The sequence below is a fragment of the Gymnoscopelus braueri genome (genome assembly GCF_963280865.1).
Source record: "Gymnoscopelus braueri genome assembly, chromosome: 8".
Taxonomy (NCBI): Eukaryota; Metazoa; Chordata; class Actinopteri; order Myctophiformes; family Myctophidae; genus Gymnoscopelus; species Gymnoscopelus braueri.
Window position 1 is genome coordinate 31302018 of NC_137609.1, and position 21199 is coordinate 31323216.

The window sequence follows — 21199 nt, forward strand, 5'->3', positions numbered from 1 at the left end:
GGCCCCCTACTTTGAAAGCGGGTGGGCTAAGGGGCATGCAGTATCTGAGGGGGAAAAAAATTGCCCAGTGAAATCCAGAGTGGTCGTATCGCTTTAACGCCCTTGACTTGAGGAAGATAGGACTGCTGAGAGGAAGCATTGGTCTGCCATCCCACCATCTGCCTGGCTAACGTTGAAGAATGAGTCTGTGTTTACAGTTTGTGTGTTTAGAGCTGTCTTCAGTGTGTGTGTGTGTGTGTGTGTGTGTGTGTGTGTGTGTGTGTGTGTGTGTGTGTGTGTGTGTGTGTGTGTGTGTGTGTGTGTGTGTGTGTGTGTGTGTGTGTGTGTGTGTGTGTGTGTGTGTGCGCGTGTGTGTATCGGTGACGGTGTTTGTTTGTCCTATTGGCTTCAAGTGAGCAGCGGTACGCCAGATTTATACTTAGGTTGCGAGCCATGCAGCGTGCCAAAAAAAAAACATCGATCTACAAGCTCACAATGCGTCGCACTGCGGCACGTTGTGAGCTTGTAGATCGGCCGGTTTATAGGCGTGCGACACCGGCGTGCAACCCAAGTATAAATCAGGCCTTAGCCCTAGCTAATGCTAATGCAGCTGAGTCATATCCATGACAACGGCCCTGGCATTCCTGGGCAGCTGGCATTCTTCAGCCACACAACAAAATGGCACCGCACCATAGCAAACACACAGCCACAGAAAGAATCATTCACCCCAGGCAGGCACACAGCTCAGCTCTAGTGTTGTTAAGGGAGGTGCCCCGGCTAGGTGGGCAGAGAAGAATTCCCCTAACGTTGTACATTAGGTAGAGGAAAAACTCCCTAATATATGTCAGACGGTTCACTTGATGATTATCATGTGGTGATGTCAAAAAACTCCCCACTAAAAGGTTGTAGGGAGGGAGTAATGTCTGACAAAACATATCTCCATATTTTTTTCGTAAATGAATGCCCTACTTCGTCATACTACAGCGTCACACGAAAGTATCCAAAAAAGAAGATCTACATGCTCGAAACAAGCTGAGCTTGTCGATCTGCTATTTTTGCTATTTTTGAATTTGGACAAATTAGGTTTTCACCCGACCGAGACGATATAAAACAGAAATTGTGAAAGTTTAAAAAGAGAAAAAAAGAAGCGCTGCAGGGATCATTCAGTGGCTCTGATAGATAGGTGCTCTTTGGTGACACAGGTAGGAACATTATGAACAAAAAAAGGGTTTGTTCATCTCCATGTTCTGCTTGCCAAAAAGGTGTGAAATGCAGACTTGCAAAGAAAAGAATCCAAGGCACTCTGTCTTACTGTAAGTGAAAAAAATATATAATTTATTTAGAGCAAGACAACACAATATGACCCAAAATATGAAATTGTGATAGATTTTTGGATTTAATGAGGAGAAAAGGAGAAGAAAAATATGTATTTTTGATCATGTAGAGGAAAATTCCCTAATATGCGTCAGAAGATTCACTTGATGATTATCTTGTGAGGACATATTTAAAAAAAACTCCCTTAAAAAATGTGGGGGAGTAATCTCTGATAAAAACATGTATAACCTAGCCTACAGAAATTGTGATAGATTCTTTAAGAATGCAATTGCAATGAGGAAAGAAAATGCATTTTTTGAAGTTTTCAAAGAGGTCAAACTATCCTGACTCACAGTTAAGTGAGAAAGGGAAAACAGAACAAATATGGGTCAGACAAGATATGGGTCAGACAGATGGACACAGAGCCAGACAGACAAAATAAGCCGCATAAAAGAGGCACGCACACAAACTAACTGGACAGACAGAGAGGCAGCCAGGCAGACAGACAGACAGACAGATAGGTAGGACAGATATGTCGTTGTGATCATTTCAAATCAAATGGCTCATTTAGAGCTGAGACTAGTTAACCCCATTCCACCCAGACAAACCTCCCTAAAGCTCCAGAGACAAGTGCCCCTGCACCCAAGGGTGGGAAACCCTGGGGGTGTCTGGTCTGGTCTGTTTGTTTTTTGTTCATGTGGATGGTAGGTAAGGAAGTGGGTCGTCTGAACTTTAGATGCTACCGGTACAGTGCAAATAAACACACGCAAGCACACACACACACACACACACACATTTTGTCGCTGTTTGGTGTCCAAACCGTTACTTTTCACGAAATGGAAATTAGAACCTGTGTTCCAATGGATTCAATGTAGTTATTATTTAGTCATAAGCTCTTGTTAATACTTTTCATTGGTTAATATTTATAAAACCCCACAGAGATTTAAACACTTTTCATAAAATTGCAGATCTCTAAGCTCTTGTAGAGTGGCTATTTTCGCCACTTTTAAGTGACACTGTTGCACGATGAAGTAGGATAATATTACCGTTATTCCCGTTATTACGGGGGGAAAAAACATTACATTGAAATATGAAAACTCTCTACCCAGTCTGACATAAAAGCATACTGTAGATAAATATGAGTGATGGAGACAAATGTGGATCAAAGGGAAATGGAATAAAGCAATTTGTACCCCCAGCACTGACCCTGAAACTATCTAGACTAGAGTGAGGACATTTAAGAGCATCCTAATCTGTTGAGGTTCTAGGACAGAGCTTCTAGGATAGAAGCTATAAAAGCCACTTCGTCAGCCTGTCTTGGTCAGACTGTCTGTCTGTCTGTCTGTCTGTCTGTCTGTCTGTCTGTCTGTTAGCCCAAAATGTTCAAGTTCTGCCACAGTACGAAGGCAACGATGGGTATCACTGTGTCTTGGTTGGCTGAGAGGGCACACAATACGTAACGTTTGAACCACATGAATCAGAATCAGAATCAGAATCAGGTTTATTGTCACATCACAGGTTTACAAGGTAAAAAAGTGGGTGAAATTCGTTTTTGTACATCGTTCCCATCGCAACGTTAATTTCCATAGAAAGAAGAATAGAAGAAAGAAGAAAGAAGATGAGCCCTTATTGTTCCTATTCTGGGCATGTCATAGTAGGCAAACAAGTGGTTAACCCCTTCTCAATCCTTCCTTCCATCTTTGACCATGAATCCTTATCGCATGTCTCTTTGTCACCTTCCCTCTCACTCCTCTGTCTCTTTGTCACCTTCCCTCTCACTCCTCTGTCTCTTTGTCACCTTCCCTCTCACTCCTCTCTTCATATTACATGAAGACTGTCTCCGGGGCAAGGCTGAAGCTGTTTACACAGCCACGTTTTTTCTTCCAAGTGTGGGCAGAAGAGACACCCACTTGAGTGAGAGTTGAACTGTCTTTCTTGTCTGTCTGCCCACACTGGAAATGGCTTGTGTAAACAGCCATCAAACTCATCCTTCCCCCGAGAGGAGATTATTGGTGTTTTATGAAGCGGGGGATGTGAGATTTACGCTATGGTGAGAGAAATATACGGAGCTAAAGAGTGAAGGACGGTTTTATTGGGTCAAACCGAGTCTTCTTCTCACTCTATTTATCAGTTTGTCCCTTCCATCGACGTCCTTTAGACCGGTGGTTCCTAACTTTTTTCATTTCAAGGACCGCCAGTTTGGTATGCATTCGGCCCCATGGACCCCTATATCTATAAGCAAGTATTTGATTAAATGTTTTTCGTTGTTTGTGATTAACCTCTTAGCCAGTGTCAGACACAGAGATACCAGCATCTTTCCATTACTTTATCTTACTCTTATATCCTATATAAATGGTGCATTTATTTAGCGCTTTTATCCAAATCGCTTTACATAGATTGTGCATTACATTCACCCATTCTCACACACATTCATACACCAATGGCGGAGGAAACCATGCAAGGCACCAACCTGCTCATCGGGAACAATTAGGGTTTCAGCGTCTTGCTCAAGGACACTTCGACACTAACTCTCCCCCAGCCCGGGATTGAACTGGGAACCTTGCGGTTTCCAGTTTACTCTACCCGGCCACTCTACCCCTGAGCCACTGCCACCCGCAATATATATATACATATATACAGCTATAACAACTCATACTGAGATTCTCTCACCCAAACTAAAGATACTTTCCCCTTAGACCCATACGGCAGCAGGCAGAGGGAAGGGGGGATATTTGTTTTTAGTTTTCTTAAGAGGCAGAACCCCACTGTGGGTGGTTTTCTCTGCCTCTGCCCAGGGCTCAAAGCGTCCCCCAGCATCAAGGCACTGATTCCAGAGAGAATACCCCAATATTCCTAACACTCTTTCAGTCACACTTTCTGATAGGGACACAAAGTACTTTTTTTCTGTACCCTATAGGGATACGTCCCTGCCTGATCTAGTGCTCAAAGACATAAAAAGTCAATATTTGTGACATTCTAATGTGCCATAATGAATTTTAATGAAGGAAGTCCCGGATATTTCTTAAATACCCACCGACTGGGGAGAAGGAGATTAAGGTTCTGGGAATTGCTGAAAAACCTTTTGATAGCGATGCCGGTCGTGATACTCGGCTTGTGCTCCTTTGATTTGACTTTCATCAGGGTAAATTGCAGCGGAAAACACGTGATGTGTTTGTGAAGCCTGTAGCATACTCAAAACAAAGTGGAGCTTATTTTTGGCTTCGACTGGGCTTGCCGAACCGAACGCAGTTCTTATAGGACAAAACGTTTTTATACTCGCTACAGCTCAGCTCTGAGTTCTGAACATTATACCCGCCCACTCAGTAGTCTGCCTAGCAACACTGCGGCTCACTCAAGGCGAGCCACTGAAGCATTAGTGTACCGTTCCAGCGCCGGTTGGCAAATTGGTCAGAGGAGGTTTTGCCATTTCTTGCGACTGGTTGTTTGTGTTTGTGGTCCCTCAGAGGGATTAAAGAGGTGTTTGTACTTCCTAACCTCAGCCAACCTCTCTTTAAAAAGATCCATTGTTCGCTGCTGGCAGGAGCCTTGGGCAGAATGCAAAAATAATACAATATAAATCGAGCGCATTGAGTGTCTCACCATTCAAACACAATGTTTGGCTAGTGGAGGTGTTCGACTAGTTCGAAAATCTTACAGGTGCAATAATTATTTTCCTGCACCTAATTTTGTTCTTTCTAGACCGGCCTACTGGGGGACCACGCAAGTCTGGAACAATGCAAGTTGGAAATGCATCTCCCATCCAGTTATGCAGTACCCGTTGTACCCATTGTCAGAGTACCTGTCTGTCTATCTGCCTGTGTTGCTTTTATGCCCATATATGGACATCTCTGCATCTGTCTGCCCTTGTCCCTTTTATACCCTTATATGGAGATCCCTGTTGCATATGCCCATATATGGCATGCCGAAATATGGGCATATCAGTCGGACGTGCGGTTCTGTTAAACCGGATCTCCATGTATGCCTATACATGGGCATATCGGTCGGAATGGCGGTTGTCCTGAAACACCAATTTCATGCCGCCCTCAGCGATACGCACACCAAGTTTGAAGTCGATCCATGAGATTGTGACATCACAGAGCGATGTCAGAGCGTGACGACATCAGTGATACCAGCAAGGTTTATATAACCTACAGTATGCGCCAGAATTGTCTCCATATATGGGCATGTTACGTTTGTGACGCCGACCGTCCACCATTCACTCCCAAGGCAATTATTCATATGGGATTGACCTGTTGAAGCTGGAAAAAAGTGATTTGGTTGGAGTATGCTGCAGGCTTTATACGTCACAGTCATTTCAGTGTGGCAGCTTGGCCTTAAGACCTTGCGTCCCTATTTTGGGCATGTCATTATTGTCAACAATGTTATACAAAGTAGGGATTAAGTGGTTAACCGTTGGCAGGCCGACCAGTGACTCAAAGGTTGCCGGTTTGATCTCTGCCACAGACAGGAGGGTGTATCCCAGCTGTAAAGCGGTAGATGGCTGGTACATCTGCTGTGCCCACCAACTCTGCCTGAGTGGTGACGAGGAGGAATTTGCTGTTGGCTGGTCCAAAACCATTACTTTTCAGGAAATGGATAAAATAATCTTTGTTCCAATGAATCCAATGTACCTGTTAGTCACAAGCTCTTGTTAATACTTTTGCTGGTTAAATGTGTATAACATCCATAGACACACTGAACCACTTTGACATTCGCTTGAAACCCTATTCAAGAATAACAAATAGCTGATCTACAAGCTCACCAGAGCAGCTAATTTAGCTACTTTTGGGGTGATACTCTTGTACAACCAAGTAGGACATTAATTTACGGAAAGAAAAGAAAAGTTGAAATATGGAGATACAAGGTTCCTGCCCGACAGTGACCATTATGTAAAAAGACACGTTTCAGTGATGATTGACAATAGAGCCATTTTTCTGTTTCCATCCGCTTTGATGTCAATTTGATCAGTCCAAATTGACATTGAGCGTGAAATGAAGACCTTCTGTTGGGCTTCCCAGAAGGTACTGTTTATATTGACTGTTGTTGCTGCACACACCGCCTTGTCTGCTTTTTATTGCACTAATAAAGCATCGACAAATAAGGGACATATGCACACGGACTTGTTTATCAAGGATGTTATGTAAGTGTGTGTGTGTGTGTGTGTGTGTGTGTGTGTGTGTGTGTGTGTGTGTGTGTGTGTGTGTGTGTGTGTGTGTGTGTGTGTGTGTGTGTGTGTGTGTGTGTGTGTGTGTGTGTGTGTGTGTCAGACATGTGATCCTCTCCAGAGACAGAACACATTGTTCTGTGACTTTGTCTCTGCGGTCTCCTCTGACTCATATCCTATTATGAGAGATAAATTGAGATTATTATGTAAGGTAGTGCTTTATTTTCAAAATTTAACAAATATATAAAAGAAAAAAGAATATGGTATCATTTTTTGATATCGCATGTTCCTACTATATGCCTGCTAATTGCTCTCATGCGTAACATCCTTGTTTTTTCCTCTCCTCTCCTCTCCTCTCCTCTCCTCTCCTCTCCTCTCCTCTCCTCTCCTCTCCTCTCCTCTCCTCTCCGCTCTAGCCTCTCCTCTCCTCTCCTCTCCTCTCCTCTCCTCTCCTCTCCTCTCCTCTCCTCTCCTCTCCTCTCCTCTCCTCTCCTCTCCTCTCCTCTCTTCTCTTCTCTTCTCCTCTCCTCTCCTCTCCTCTCCTCTCCGCTCTATTTAAACTTCAGCAGCCACAGGTTGCTGAAAAGGTGAGTGTTGACATTAGTTAGTGCAGAGTACTTTAGAGTAATAAGCTTCTGAGTGAGAAGATAACTGATAGACCGATACATGTATGCACACGCACACGCACGCACACACACACACACACACACACACACACACACACACACACACACACACACACACACACACACACACACACACACACACACACACACACACACACACACACACACACACACACACACACACACACACACACACACACACACACACACACACACACACACACACACACACACACAGACTGAGGGAGAGAGTAGAGATAAAAAAAACGAGGAACCAACCGAAAGAGACAGAATATTAGACTATTAGAGAGTTTAACAGCATGTGTGATGTGATGAGTTCAGTAGATAACAGAAACATATAAGCAGCTAAGTGCCGTCTCTTATATGAAAGTCATAATAAACCATGCCCCCCCCCCCCTGGTCCCCTTACATCTACTCTTCCTTCTGCCTCCAATTTATCTCTCCACAGCTAAATCTGGAGTGTTAATTTAACTCTGAGAGTGTGCAAATGTACCTGTAAGGGTCGCTTTGAGTTAAACGACACTCAGAATTTTGCAGTGCACCAGCTGGCATCTCTGCATAATGGCACTAGAGCAGCACCCTCTTGTGCGTGCGTGCGTGCATACGGGCTTGTGTCTGTTGTTTGTATATAGGTCAAGCCATGGGCTACTTTATACCTTTTGTATCCCTCAGACACGCAGGTACAGTAGTCTCGCGTAGGCAGACGATCAGAGATCTCCGCCTGCTGATACATCGGGTGAAATGTAAATTCTATGTGGGTGCTACTAGAACAGTGGAGAAACCAGCGCTGACAAACCTGCAGCCACTGCTTTGAAGAGCAGTCCTGATAGGGGTGCCGCAGTTATCTATTCATATAGTTGATGCTTTTGATTGATTGATTGATTGATTGAATACTTTATTAATAATTGCAAACAGTACAGCGGTACAATTACACTAGATAACACAAAGGGCTTGTCTCCATTGTGGTCCTACCGTATTCAATTCATCAAGACATATAAGACATACAATACTATACAAAAAATCACACCCTGTGTGAAGTGGGCGGTGTCTTGCTAGCTAATCACAATACTGAATGGAGTCAACCAATCATGTACAAAAGATAAATACATTTATTGAAACACTCTTTATGATGGACGAAACCATAACTTGAAAAAAACAAATTTTTGGTTTTTTTCAAGTTATGGTTTCTTATATAGGGCTATGCACATGTGTCATGTGACACTGGCCAATCACAGTCCTGAATAGACTGTGATTGGCCAATCACAGCGCAGGATAATTGTACAAATTTCCTGGGCCCAGATCACAGCGCAGGAAAATGTACATTTTTCCAAATCTCACTTATAGGGGCGGTTTCACCGCCCAAAAATCACACCCTGTGTGAAGTGGGCGGTGTCTTGCTAGCTAATCACAATACTGAATGGAGTCAACCAATCATGTACAAAAAATAAATACATTTATTGAAACACTCTTTATGATGGAAGAAACCATAACTTTAAAAAAACAAATGTATTGTTTTTTTTAAGTTATGGTTTCTTATACAGGGCTATGCACATGTGTCATGTGACACTGGCCAATCACAGTCCTGAATAGACTGTGATTGGCCAATCACGGTGCAGGGTTAGGCGGGGTACATTTTTGGCCAATCACAGCGCAGGATTTGTTGTACAAATATCCAAACCTCACTTATAAGGGCGGTTTCACCGCCCAAAAAATCTTCAATACCAAGAGCAATACAAAGTATTTTTACAGTAGGGTGGGGGGCAAGCTAGAAGACTTATTTAGGTCCTGTTGAAAATTGCAGACAGGTGCTCTTTTATAGTGGTTTTGAAAGAGGATAGGGCCCTACCACCTGGCTGGTGGCAGGGCGTTCCACATGTTGTGGCGGAATAGTCGAATGCATTCACCCCCATGTTTGTGCCCAATTTTGGGGGAACGATCTCAGTGGAGCTTCCACTGGTGCCCGTGGGCGCTACTCACTCTAGTGAAGTAGTTGGTAGTACATGGGCACTCCCTTGAGTATCGTGAAGACCAGGCCCATTGCAGGTTGCTTTTATTACGATTACAAATTGTGTTGCTTTATCACTGCATAATATTCACATTCTGTGTGAATGTAGTGATGACACAAACAACAGCTTGAAAAAACATATTTTGGGGCAAATTAATCGCACGAAAACAACGTCCCCGGTGTGCAAGGACCTGTACTGTGCAGAGATCAGATCAGGGTTGTACGCTGGACTGTGATGTGTGGTGTTGGTACATCTGGAGATGAATTAAGCAAATATCTCTCTCTCACACACACACACACACACACACACACACACACACACACACACACACACACACACACACACACACACACACACACAACACACATGGGAGCATCTGCACATCCATAACCAAAAGCCCAGCTGTAGCGCCTACGTGTGGAGCGTCGCGTTTCAGAGTCCCAGAGCGAAACTGGAGCAAACGGCACGCTGTTTTTCACTCCTCTGACACGTTCAAAAGAGAAACGGCTTTGTTTGTCAGTGTGTGTGTGTGTGTGTGTGTGTGTGTGTGTGTGTGTGTTTTTTTATTTCTGTGAATCCATACACATGCACCTGTTGTTGTGTACTCATGTGTGCTGTGTGTGCTGTGTGTGTGTGTGTGTGTGTGTGTGTGTGTGTGTGTGTGCACGTGCAGGAGGACAGTCAGCTCAGTGCACCTGCATGCTGCTGAATTAACATTTGCATTATTTTACATCAGACAAACATAGAGGGGATGGGGGGGTCAGACATACTTATGAAGGTGTTGTTGATGATGATAATGTGGAACATGATTTTCTATAATTTTTTTATCCCGCGATTTTTGTAACCCATTTTTTTCACCCGGTGCCAATTTCCTAATTGATCCTGGGCGCTACACCAGCCCTACACCAGCGCTACACCAGTCCCCCACAGCCTAGGGAGGCCAGGGCCGAGCTCATGCTTCCTTCAATGCATGAGAGCCAACTGACCTTCTTGTCATCTGACAGGGGGGAGTTTCCCTGGTAGGACGTAGCGCGTGGAAGGAACACGTTATTCCAACCAGTTCCCTTCCCCTCCATCAGGCGCCCCGGCTGTCATGGGGGAGGCAGTATAGCGACCAGGATTACTACATGTTTTTGTGAGGGTATTAACTACCCTGGTAGACACAGGGAGAACATGCAAACTCCACACAGAGTAGGCCCTTTCGCCAACCCCACCTAGGGTATGGGCGCTGATGACGCGGAGGAGAAGACGCGCCCACAGCGTCCCCGTCGGGAATCGAACCCAGGACCTTCTAGATGTGAGGCGACAGCGCTACCGACTGCGCCACCGTGCCCCTATGATTTGGTTTTTAATCTTTTATTTTTATTTTTTACATGTTAGTCTATAATGGCATGCCCACAATAGCCACATTGTGACTTCCTGGTAGGGCTAGGAGTTCTTTGTGTCGATAAAAAAAAACAGCTATTTTTTGATTATTCGATTAACCTTCTTGAGGAATATTAAGTCAGTTATTGGTTCTAAATATTGGTTTTGGTTAATTTCCCAGTCCTTCCTGGTTAAATAAAGGTTATATTATAATTACTATCTACTGTATCACATGATAGTTAACCACTCAAACCCTAGTGTCCCTATTCTGGGGGAGAACATTCGGCGAAAGTAGCAGATGTAAAAGCGCACTGTAAGCTTGTAGATTGGCTATTATAGGCTATTATACGCATCACTTTGTGACACTTTGTAAGCTTATTGATCTGCTATTTCTGCTTTTTCATATTTGAAAATGTATGTATGTATTTTATAACACGGAAACGATTATGCAAAGTAATCTCGATTATCTCAAAATAAATGCGATTAGGCGATGATGTAATAATTGTGACAGGCCTAGTGTGTCTGCGTGTGTGTCTGCGCGTGTGTCTGTGCGTGTGTGTGTGATAGCTTGTATTGGATGCTAGTGGGTCAAGCAGAGTTCCTGACCTTGTTTCCAGGCCACATACGTACGTCCTGGGGCTCCATAGACTAGACACAGCTCAGAGGGGCCGCATGAGAAATCTCACACTGCCAGGCTGTATGAGAAATGCATTAGTCGTTGGCAGTCACAGTGTCTGCTGCAAGCTGCACGCTCCTCCTGCCAGGCAGGGGGTGTTGGTCCACACTCTGCTTCACCCCATAGCAAAGTGTGCTAGCTATGGTTTCCCTTCCTGGGAGGACTTAACCACTTAACTAACCACTTGAACCCCAGCATGCCTATTGTAATCTGGGGGGAACATTCGCCAAAAAGATTGCAGATCTACAAACGCACAACGTGTCACGATGCGACACGTTGTAGCGCTTGTAGATCGGCTATTTTTGGCGAAGAGGTTTGGTGTAGACGGTCAAAGTACAGTTTTAACTCGAGCCCGGTTCTCTTAAGACTAGAGGGTTTAAGTGGTTATGGCCTATTTTATAATTTGTCGTATGATGGGTGTCTCATGAAAGTAGCGGGAAAAAAACAATCTTAAGAGCTAAGGCTAATATAATGCATCACTCCGTGAGATTGTAGGTCCGCTACTTTCGCCATTTCCAACTTTTGGAGCATTGAAAAAGAATCTGCGACAGACAGACAGGCAGACAGACAGACAGACAGACAGACAGACAACTGATCCCGAGGGAAACCACAATAAGATTGAAACAAAGATACAAGTGATGGTAGAGAAAAGGTACAGAATAAGTAGCAGCGTAACATTATTAAAATAGGATAACAATATAAAAGATATACTGTAGGGACACGTCTAGGGAAATCTGGACGGCCGGTTGAAAGGGATTAACGGGTATTTCTTTGCGCTCTGCATGCAATACAATACATAATGTGATTTAAAAGCCCACACAGTTTATTTTTGTCTTGTTTCAACTGTGGACACTGACTCATCCGTTGCTCTTATTGTCTTGGTCTAGGGCTGCCTGGCCATGACTGCTGTACTGTGTGTTCAATTGGGTTTTGTTATTGGGAGAATTGTCCAGTGCCGATGGTCTTGTTTTAGTCTGGCGTGGCTCCGTTATGCAATTGCAATAGTAGTGCATCCTTACTTTGAAGATTAATTAAATTTGAAACTTTCAATATAAAATGTTATATATTCCATAGCAAACAAAATCAAAGTTATTATCTTGTATCTCCACCATGTAATGGCTCCTGACTATAAAAGTGTTATCACTCTGTCAACCAAGGACTTACTGTAATTGACCTATTGTTGAATTAAAATGTAGTCAATTCTGCGACATCAATACCTTTAGCAGAGCAAGTGCCAGTAACTTAGTACATTTACTCAAGTGCTATACTTTCGTACAATTCAATACAAGGTGGTTTTACTTTACTTAAGTATTTCCATTTTTAGATTTATACTCCTTTTTTTTAGACTTTATACTTCTGCTCCACTACATCTCAGAGGCAAATATTGTACTTTTTTACTTCAAAACCTTTGTTAAAAGTGACTTTGTAGATTTTGATTATTATTACAACACATACATTATCCAATTAAATCCCATTTTACCATTTATTCAAAAATAGACGATCTACAAGCTCATAACGCGTCGCGATGTGAATTGAAATTGAAACACGTCGTGTCACCTTTAATGCAGGTCACCAAAAATACTCATCCAAACATGTCTCTCTCTCTCTCTCTCTCTCTCTCTCTCTCTCTCTCTCTCTCTCTCTCTCTCTCTCTCTCTCTCTCTCCCAGGTTGCTCCCAGAGTCATCGAGTGCCCCGCTGTACGGCTCGTGCCATGGCAAGCCAGGGACTGAAGAAGAGGGGGGAGGAGGAGGAGGAGAAGGAGATGGAGAGGGGGGTGAGGGGAGGAGCGTGGTGGGGGCGCGCCCCCCCGGCCGCCGCCACTACGACCTGGACGACCTGGACGTGTCGTGGCTGGAGCTGGTCAACCAGGAGTTCAGACTCATGGGTGAGCTCACGGTCACATACAGTACAGTGCTGTGCAACATACAGTACAGGGTTTTAATGTCCACACAGGACAATAACTCATTGTCCTTGCTGCTAGGCAATGCCCAGTGTGTTGTCTAGTGTAACAAACTGTAATATAAAGCACTGTTTCCCAAACAGTGGGTCGCGGATACATTTTTATGGGTCACCAGTAAACATCCCTTTAAAAAAAAAATATCATTATATATATATTGTTTTTTTTAAATAACATTTTCAGAAATTCCATAATAAAATTAAAAACATTTAAGAAGTAGTGAAAATAGTAGATCTACAAGCTCACATGCTGCGACAGGTTGTGAGCTTGTAGATCTGTTATTTTCACAATTTTTGGGTCCCAGGGTAGACATCACATTTCTATTTTGGGTCTCGAGCTTAAAGGTTTGGGAACCAGTGATGTAAAGTAGTGGTTCTCAAACATTTTCATGTCAAGGACCCCCCCAAATTGATATGTATTAAGCCGTGGACCCCCTTATGAAAGGATTTGGTGTCAGGGACCCCCATAAGAGAGGATCTTTGTTGTTTGATTAGATTAACCACAGAATTCCACAACTGTACTCTATAGTGTAGGTGGGGAGTGAGAAACCTATGATCTGAATTGATCCCCCCCCCCCCCCTCAAGGACCCCTGGGGGTCCCTGGACCCTACATTGAGAACCACTGATGTATAAAGTCCCTCCTCTCCAGCAATTTGACTGGTCGGTGAACCAGAGGGTGACATCGACCGCATGGCAAGGCTAAGGTTGCTAAGGTCCACACAAGTGAGACGCACTTGTGTGGAATCAGCATATTGCATCGAGATAGCGACCATATCGAATATACTCATAGGCTTATAGAACTTTGAATAATATTTGCAACGGAAACGAGCAATGGCCCTCTGAATAAGGTGATAAAAGCTTATCACACGTGGCACAGTGCTCCTGTTTATGACATTATAAAAGTTATATTTTATATATAATTTTTTATATTAGCCAAGACAAGCATCCCAAAAGCACACAAAAACAGCCGCTAGCCAGATAACTACAAAACCGTTGGGTGAGCTTTAATGTTGTTTCTTTCTATGTTATTCAGAAAAATGACCATGGATGTTAGTTCTCATGTGTTTCTTATGGTCGTAAGCAGCGATGTTTTGGAGTTCCCATCCTAAATGAATAATTGTAGTCCTTTGACACAGTGTCTCTCCCAGTGCATGATTGTCTTTGTAAAGAACAATTGTGTCTTCCAGTGTCCCCCGGGGCAGTCTCATAGACCTCTAGTGACAGAGCGGAGGCACTGTGCAGGGCACAGGGGTTAAAGGTGGCGCCTCACTGATCTCTTTATGTACACAGTTAGGATCTTCCCACTGGATTCTTGGGCCTGGGCCAAGCGTGTGCGCGCACACGCACACCACACACACACACACACGCACACGCACACGCACACGTACGCGTACGCGTACACACATTTTATTAATGTCCACACGAAGGAAAGCAAGGACAAGGACACATGGCACATGTCTTCACGATACAACACGAATGTCACTCAGTACTCCATGGGCACAAATAGCAGCGTCTCCGCCATATATGGTGGCCACCAACCATAGCAGAGACAGCACAACACTTCGCCAGTGTGTCTGCCTTTATATGTCTATGGTTACAACGGGTGTGGTTGTTAGATGTTACAAAAAACAACACTGGCGTCAACCGGCGTCTCACCTCTGCGCCGCCATTGTCGCGAGTGCGCGCGCACACACACACACACACACACACACACACACACACACACACACACACACACACACACACACACAGTAGCAGTGTGGACTGCTCATAAACACACACCAAATTACTGTCCTTTGCTCCTTATTCGTTTGGTCTCTTTTTCTCGCATCCCGCCATTCCCTGCTCTTCTCCTCTCCTCTTCCATTCATTCATACAACTACTACTCCCTCTGTCTCTCTCCCTCTCTCCCTCCACTGCTCTCTCCTCCTCTCCTCCCATCGTTCACCATGACATGACATTTTACATCCCTCCAACCCTTCTCCTCTCCTTTCCTCTCTACTCATCTCCTCTCCTCTCTTCTCATCTCTACTCATCCCCTCTCCTCTCCTCTCCTCTCCTCTCCTCTCCTCTCCTCTCCTCTCCTCTCCTCTCCTCTCCTCTCCTCTCCTCTCCTCTCCTCTCCTCTCCTCTCCTCTCTCTCCTTTCTATTCATTTCTATTCATTTCTACTCATCTCCTCTGTTCTCTCTCTCTGTATCCTTCCCTCCCTGTCTCTCTCTCTCCCCCTCCATCTTGGCGCAGTGACAGCCGCAGATATCTGGCGGTTCGGTCCAATCTCCGGCGAGTTTATTTGCGATCTGATTGAACTCAAACAGATAAGGAATAATAATTGTGTTTTTAAATCCACCCGGAGGGCCTTATTTATTCTGCCTGCTGTGCTATTATGAAGCACGGCTCCTCTCAACTGCACACAGGCTGTCTTTTATATTTGTAAAGTTCTTGGAGCTTGTGTTTTCACACTAACGTCCCAGGTGATTGGTCCACACTACTGAGTAATGGTAGGATGATTCAGCATTTTGAATCAGCGCTATGAGCTTGTATATCTGCTATTTTTTTTAAACATTTTTGCAAATCTTTGTATATATATATTTTTTTTTTAAGCGAACATTTATAACTCAAAAACTTTGCTTCTGGGGGGGGTCCCTGGAACCAAATATTTTGAGATGGGGGTCAAATACATATAATTTTGGGGGTCCTTGACATGAAACAGTTTGAGAATCACCGATATTATTAGCAGCATAAGTGTTTCAGAAAACTGTGTAGGATTTAGTAGACATTTTGTAGAATCGGCCTCAGGTCTTAATGGGTTAAGTCCCCCATCCCTGGAGTTGCCTCCATTTATGAAGTGAAGTGTGGACATTTTGAGAAAGTGAGGATGTTTTGGTTGGCTGTGATGAAAGCCGACATACAGTATAGGTTATGCCTGGGTTGTAAAGCTAAAGTCTGTAACTTAGATTTCCTACCCGGGATTCAATCATGGGTCTCTTACATAAGACAGTGGTTCCCAAACAATATGTCGGGACCCATTTTTGGGTCACGGACCCATTTGTATGGGTCGCAAGTAAAAATTATGTTTTTTTTTCTCAAGAAAATGGAACACCGGTTCCGGTAGGAGACACAAAGAGTCTCCTTTGTGTCTCCTACCAGAATTGCTGCCGGTCATCAAATTATTGGCTTAGGAATGTGAGAAAAGCAAAAAAATAACCATGAATTCAAGTCTCCATGGGGTGAGTAATCGTTTGGAGAAAAAAAGTCATTTTGGGGGTGAACTATCCCTTCAATGCATTTAAAAAGTTAGAATAGACTTAGAGTTAGGTGCTAGGGAGAGAATGTAGTCAACGGAAAAGGACAATAGACTCAAGTCAGTGTGTGTTTGTGTTTCCATGCACATAGATAAGCACACACAAATAGCCCAACTGTTAATGAGTACACACTGTCAAGTACGTGAACACACACACACACACACACACACACACACACACACACACACACACACACACACACACACACACACACACACACACACACACACACACACACACGGCACACACACAATCGAATGCACTGGCATTCTGTACAAACAGACATGCACGTACAAACACACAGTGTCCACATTCATGTTTGGAGTGTAATGTTCCTTGTCGACTCCTCTTGTACAGTACATGATGTAAATGTCACAGCCAGTTAATGTCTAACTTCACTTCCCTCTCCTCTGGTACAACAGCCTCTTAATCCCCAAACACAGCACCACAGCGCCAGCACAGCGGACCTGACTGCTAGATAACTAGTACAGGCACAAGTTGTTTTAATGACCAAATAAGTGCATATAATAACATCATACTGTAGGTGCATTTTTACAAAAAAAAATAATAATCTAACATTATTTTTAAATAATTTCATGAAGATAATCAATGAAGACATTCCATAAATGTAAAAACTAAAGAAATACTTTTAACAAGAAGTGAAAATATCAGATCGACAAGACACGTTGTGAGCTTGTGGATCGGCTATTTTCACTAGTTTGGGTCCCAGGGAGACCTCGAGCTTACAGTAATAGTTTGGGAACCACTGTTCTATAAAGCCCAACAGTGTATAATTAGTGTGGTTGCTTCTAGGAAACAACAGTATTGTTATTGCTCAGCTTTATTATTATTTATTATATACTATAGTAGCAACCCCAAGCCTTTGGCACGCCACCCATCCCACAATTTCAACTGCACACACACATGTCATATATTATGTCAAATCGACCGGCTTCATCGGGAATGCTATAATAATTTCATATCACATTATAAAGCATTTTATAATGACTTGGTATTAATTAATAATGCTTTTTACCATTATTATAATGTATTAAAACTACAGTATAAGAGTTATAATATAATGTTCGTGGCCAAAAGAAAGTCTGAGAGTGACTAGCGATGAGGAAGTACTTAAACCTAATCATTATAAAATCTTTTGTAATGTGTTATCATTATTGCTATGAAGCATTATGAGTACAACTGTAATTATACAGTGTTGTAAACAGATTAAAGTGCATCCTAGGTGTTCACTTCATAGAAATTGTTACAGATTCATTGTATTCTAGGCAATTCACTGTACTGGAATCAAAGCCCTAAAGCCTGGTAGCGCTGTCTCATTCACTGACCTTCACTCAACCCACTGATGGTGAGCTTCATTAAAAATAAAATGATTTATCTCTAACAACTTATTCACTAAAGTAGACAGTAGATCAATTATAAGATGAAATGATATGATATCATTTTGATAATACTTATCTATTCTTGTCCTTTGAACAGATCATGAAAGGGAATCTGGAATAAAGTCAAAAGATTATTTTTTTTACTAACAAGGACCAACGCATTTAGTGATCTAAAAAAAGTATTAATTGCCTTAAAACATTAAGTATTCATTGTCAAGTAGTAAATGCCAAATAATTTCCCTCACAGACAGGGAGTTCACACCAACACCATGAACCAAGTGTAACAGGTCAGAAATAACTGCAGTGAGTTAACTGCATATAGTTACATTAAACATAACAATACTACGATACGATACGATAATACTTTATTGTCAGTTCACACTGAAATTTGTCTTGCGACCCAGCAGCCATGTATGCAACAATAAACAATAAACAGTACACACATTTGACATGACACAAGAAAACAAAACAAAACAAAATACATACATAAAGACATACAAAGACAAGAGCAATGTCCACCTCTCAGCCTACCCCAAGCCTACAACTCCTGATTAAGCCTCAATGTCGTCTGATGGACAAAGGACCTCTTCAGTTTGACCTTATTGTATGTAGGAACACTGTATCTCCTTCCTGAAGGCAGCAACCTATATTCTCCATACAAAGCATGGCTAGTGTTTGAAGTGATATTCCTTGCCAACCTTATCATACTGTCATTATACGTAGATGTATAGAGCCTCTGAAGTGGTTGACCAACAATCTTTGAACAAATGTTCAGTTGCTGCAGCAGTTGTGACTTTAAGGCTACAGACAGACATCCATACCAGGTGGTACGGTGGTACGGTACTAGATCTCTCTAAAGTAAGTAAAGCGGCTCCTCCCCGCTTCCGTTTTGTGTTTGCAGTCACGCACATTTTCCTATATTGTGAATCAAAATAATTGACGGCTATATAGCTTGCGGCTTTTCAGAAATGGACATTTAAAAACAAAATGTAATGTTGTGAACGGAAATGACGAACAGATGATAGCTTCCTTTCTCTGCTTTCAGGCGATGCCGTTCCAGACTCTATATCTCTATATCTGTTTAGTTTTAGTCATATTTTAGTCACCTGAAATGTTTTTCTTTAGGTCTAGTTTTAGTCGACTAAATATCACAAGATTTTAGTTGACCAAATCTACAGCTTTTTTTTGGCGGGCCATGATGGCGTCGAAATGATTTTCACTTAGCTGCATGCCGAAAATAGATGATCTACAAGCTCACAACGGGTCGTTTTTATTTAGTTTTCGTCAGTGAAAAAAGGTAGTCGACAGACATTTTTCATCATACTGTAGTTTTAGTCGCCGAAATCAACACTGGTCTATACCCCCGAACCTCTACCTGCCATTCAGAGATTGTGGAATAGTTATCTGGCTATGCGAGACTAGTGTTCAAGTGGTTCAACCACTCACACACATGCAGACCAGAGTGCTCTATAAACCCTATTCCTCTAATTGATTCCACAGCTCAATGTTCAGATGAACGCAATAATGACGCTAAAGAGTCATAAGTAATGTTGTTTTTGGGTAGGAGCTGACTATTATAAATAACAGATGAAACCAAAGCACTCCCAAGAAAACTCCCAGCAGGGCGCTGAATCCCCCAAATAATTCCATAAAATATCTCATAAATAAGAAATCTGGGACAGTGCGCCCACAAACAGTAGTAGCTCTATTTTTTTATACTTAATCAATGATTGAGCCAAAAGTGTCTGTTTTCTTTGGCGCTGCACAGGCAATGTGGAAAAAAACACACCGTAAATCTTTGAAAATATTTTCCCTTGCTGTTTACTAATAAAGTTCTCAACGATAATGTAATCCACTGTCATATTTAGAAATGTAATCAGATTTCTGGTGTTACTCTTGGGTCAGACAGCCACGAAGTATTCAGTTAAATGAATTATTTATTCTGTTTACAGTTGCTACCGGTTAACACTGTTAATGTTGTATAATCTCACAATCCCAACATCTTTTCTCACATTTTCTTGACTATTCTTGAGTAATCGCTTATCTTATATACTGTATATTTTTTGTCACAACATTGATGTTTTATTTGATAAGATTTATTTTATGGTAAACGTTAATGTCATTCACTGGAACCCTCCAACTCAGTAATTAGTAAGGATTACAGTTGCATATTTCATCAGGTGGACATAATTCCGTTAGATGTGGCCTCCTCCTCCCATAGGCTAGGTAATAAACAGCTCCAGCAGTTCAAACCAGGCTGTTGACTCAGCCTGCTGTCATTATTAGTCCTTTAAGTTTTCATGAGGGAGAAAGAAAATTTATTTGCCAGTGAAATCAATTTCATTAACTATTTAAAGAGCCTTTGAACAGTGTGTTACTTTGAGATGTTAATCCAGGACGTTCCCAAGCCCTATTCCTGGCACCCTTTATCTCGTCTCCTGTCTTGTCTTCTCGTCTCCTCTCCTGTCCTCTCATCTCGTTTTGTCTCGTCTCCTCTCTTCTCCTGTCCTCTTGTCTCCTCTCCTTTCCTCTCCTCTCATCTCATCTTGTCTCCTCTCCTCTTTTTTGCCCACTTCTCTCGCCTCCTCTCCTGTCCTCTGCTGTCATCTTGTCTCCTTAACCCCCTCCCTATATCTCTCTTCTTCCTCCTCTCTCTTCTCCTGTCTTCTGCCCCTGGTATACTCCACTACACTGTGCTGTGTGTATGTTTCATCTTCGTCAATACAGAGGACAAACAAATATAATGGGCCACTAATTACCTCTCCTTTCCTCCCCTCTCCTCTCCTCTCCTCCCCTCTCCTCTCCCCCTCTCCTCTCCTCCCCTCTCCTCTCCACTCCTCCTCTGTCCTTCTCTCCTCTCCTCTCCTCTCCTCTCCTCTCCTCTCCTCTCCTCTCCTCTCCTCTCCTCTCCCCTCCACCCTGTCTTGTCTCATCCAACCAGCGTTGCCAGAGCTGGATGAGCTGACCATGGAGCGAGCACTGGTGGAGCTGGAGAACGTGTGCCAGGAGAAGATGCAGCAGGCCATCGAGACGGAGGAGGGCCTTGGCATCGAGTACGACGAGGACGTGGTGTGTGACGTGTGCCGCTCGCCAGAGGGCGAGGACGGCAACGAGATGGTCTTCTGTGACAAGTGCAACGTCTGCGTCCACCAGGTGAGGGGAGGGCGGAGGAGGGGAGGGAGTGTTGCTAGATTTTGTGAGAGAAATAAGCAACCAGGTCTATGAAAACAAGCCCAAAAGAAGCGACTAGGCCACGTGAGCACTTTAAACCCATATACATCGGCTATTTGAAAATAGCCGATCTACACGTTGTGAGCTTGTAGATCTGCTATTTTCAAAATAATATTGGGGGAAAAGTAGGAGGGGGGGGGCGGTGAGTACCTAA

At 43.1% G+C, this 21199-nt stretch overlaps 1 protein-coding gene across 2 annotated transcripts in view; it reads left to right on the plus strand.

The window, feature by feature from the left end:
* jade2 (jade family PHD finger 2) overlaps window positions 1–21199 on the plus strand; it is a 233659-nt gene that overhangs the window by 98277 nt on the left and 114183 nt on the right. For both annotated transcript variants that reach the window (XR_013933535.1, XM_080434549.1), the window contains exons 5-6: window positions 12821–13038; window positions 20756–20967. Coding sequence is in view for 1 of the 2 variants with exons in the window: in XM_080434549.1 (XP_080290675.1) it covers window positions 12821–13038; window positions 20756–20967 (430 nt within the window). In the remaining variant the exon portion in view is untranslated. The remainder of the gene's footprint in view (window positions 1–12820; window positions 13039–20755; window positions 20968–21199) is intronic.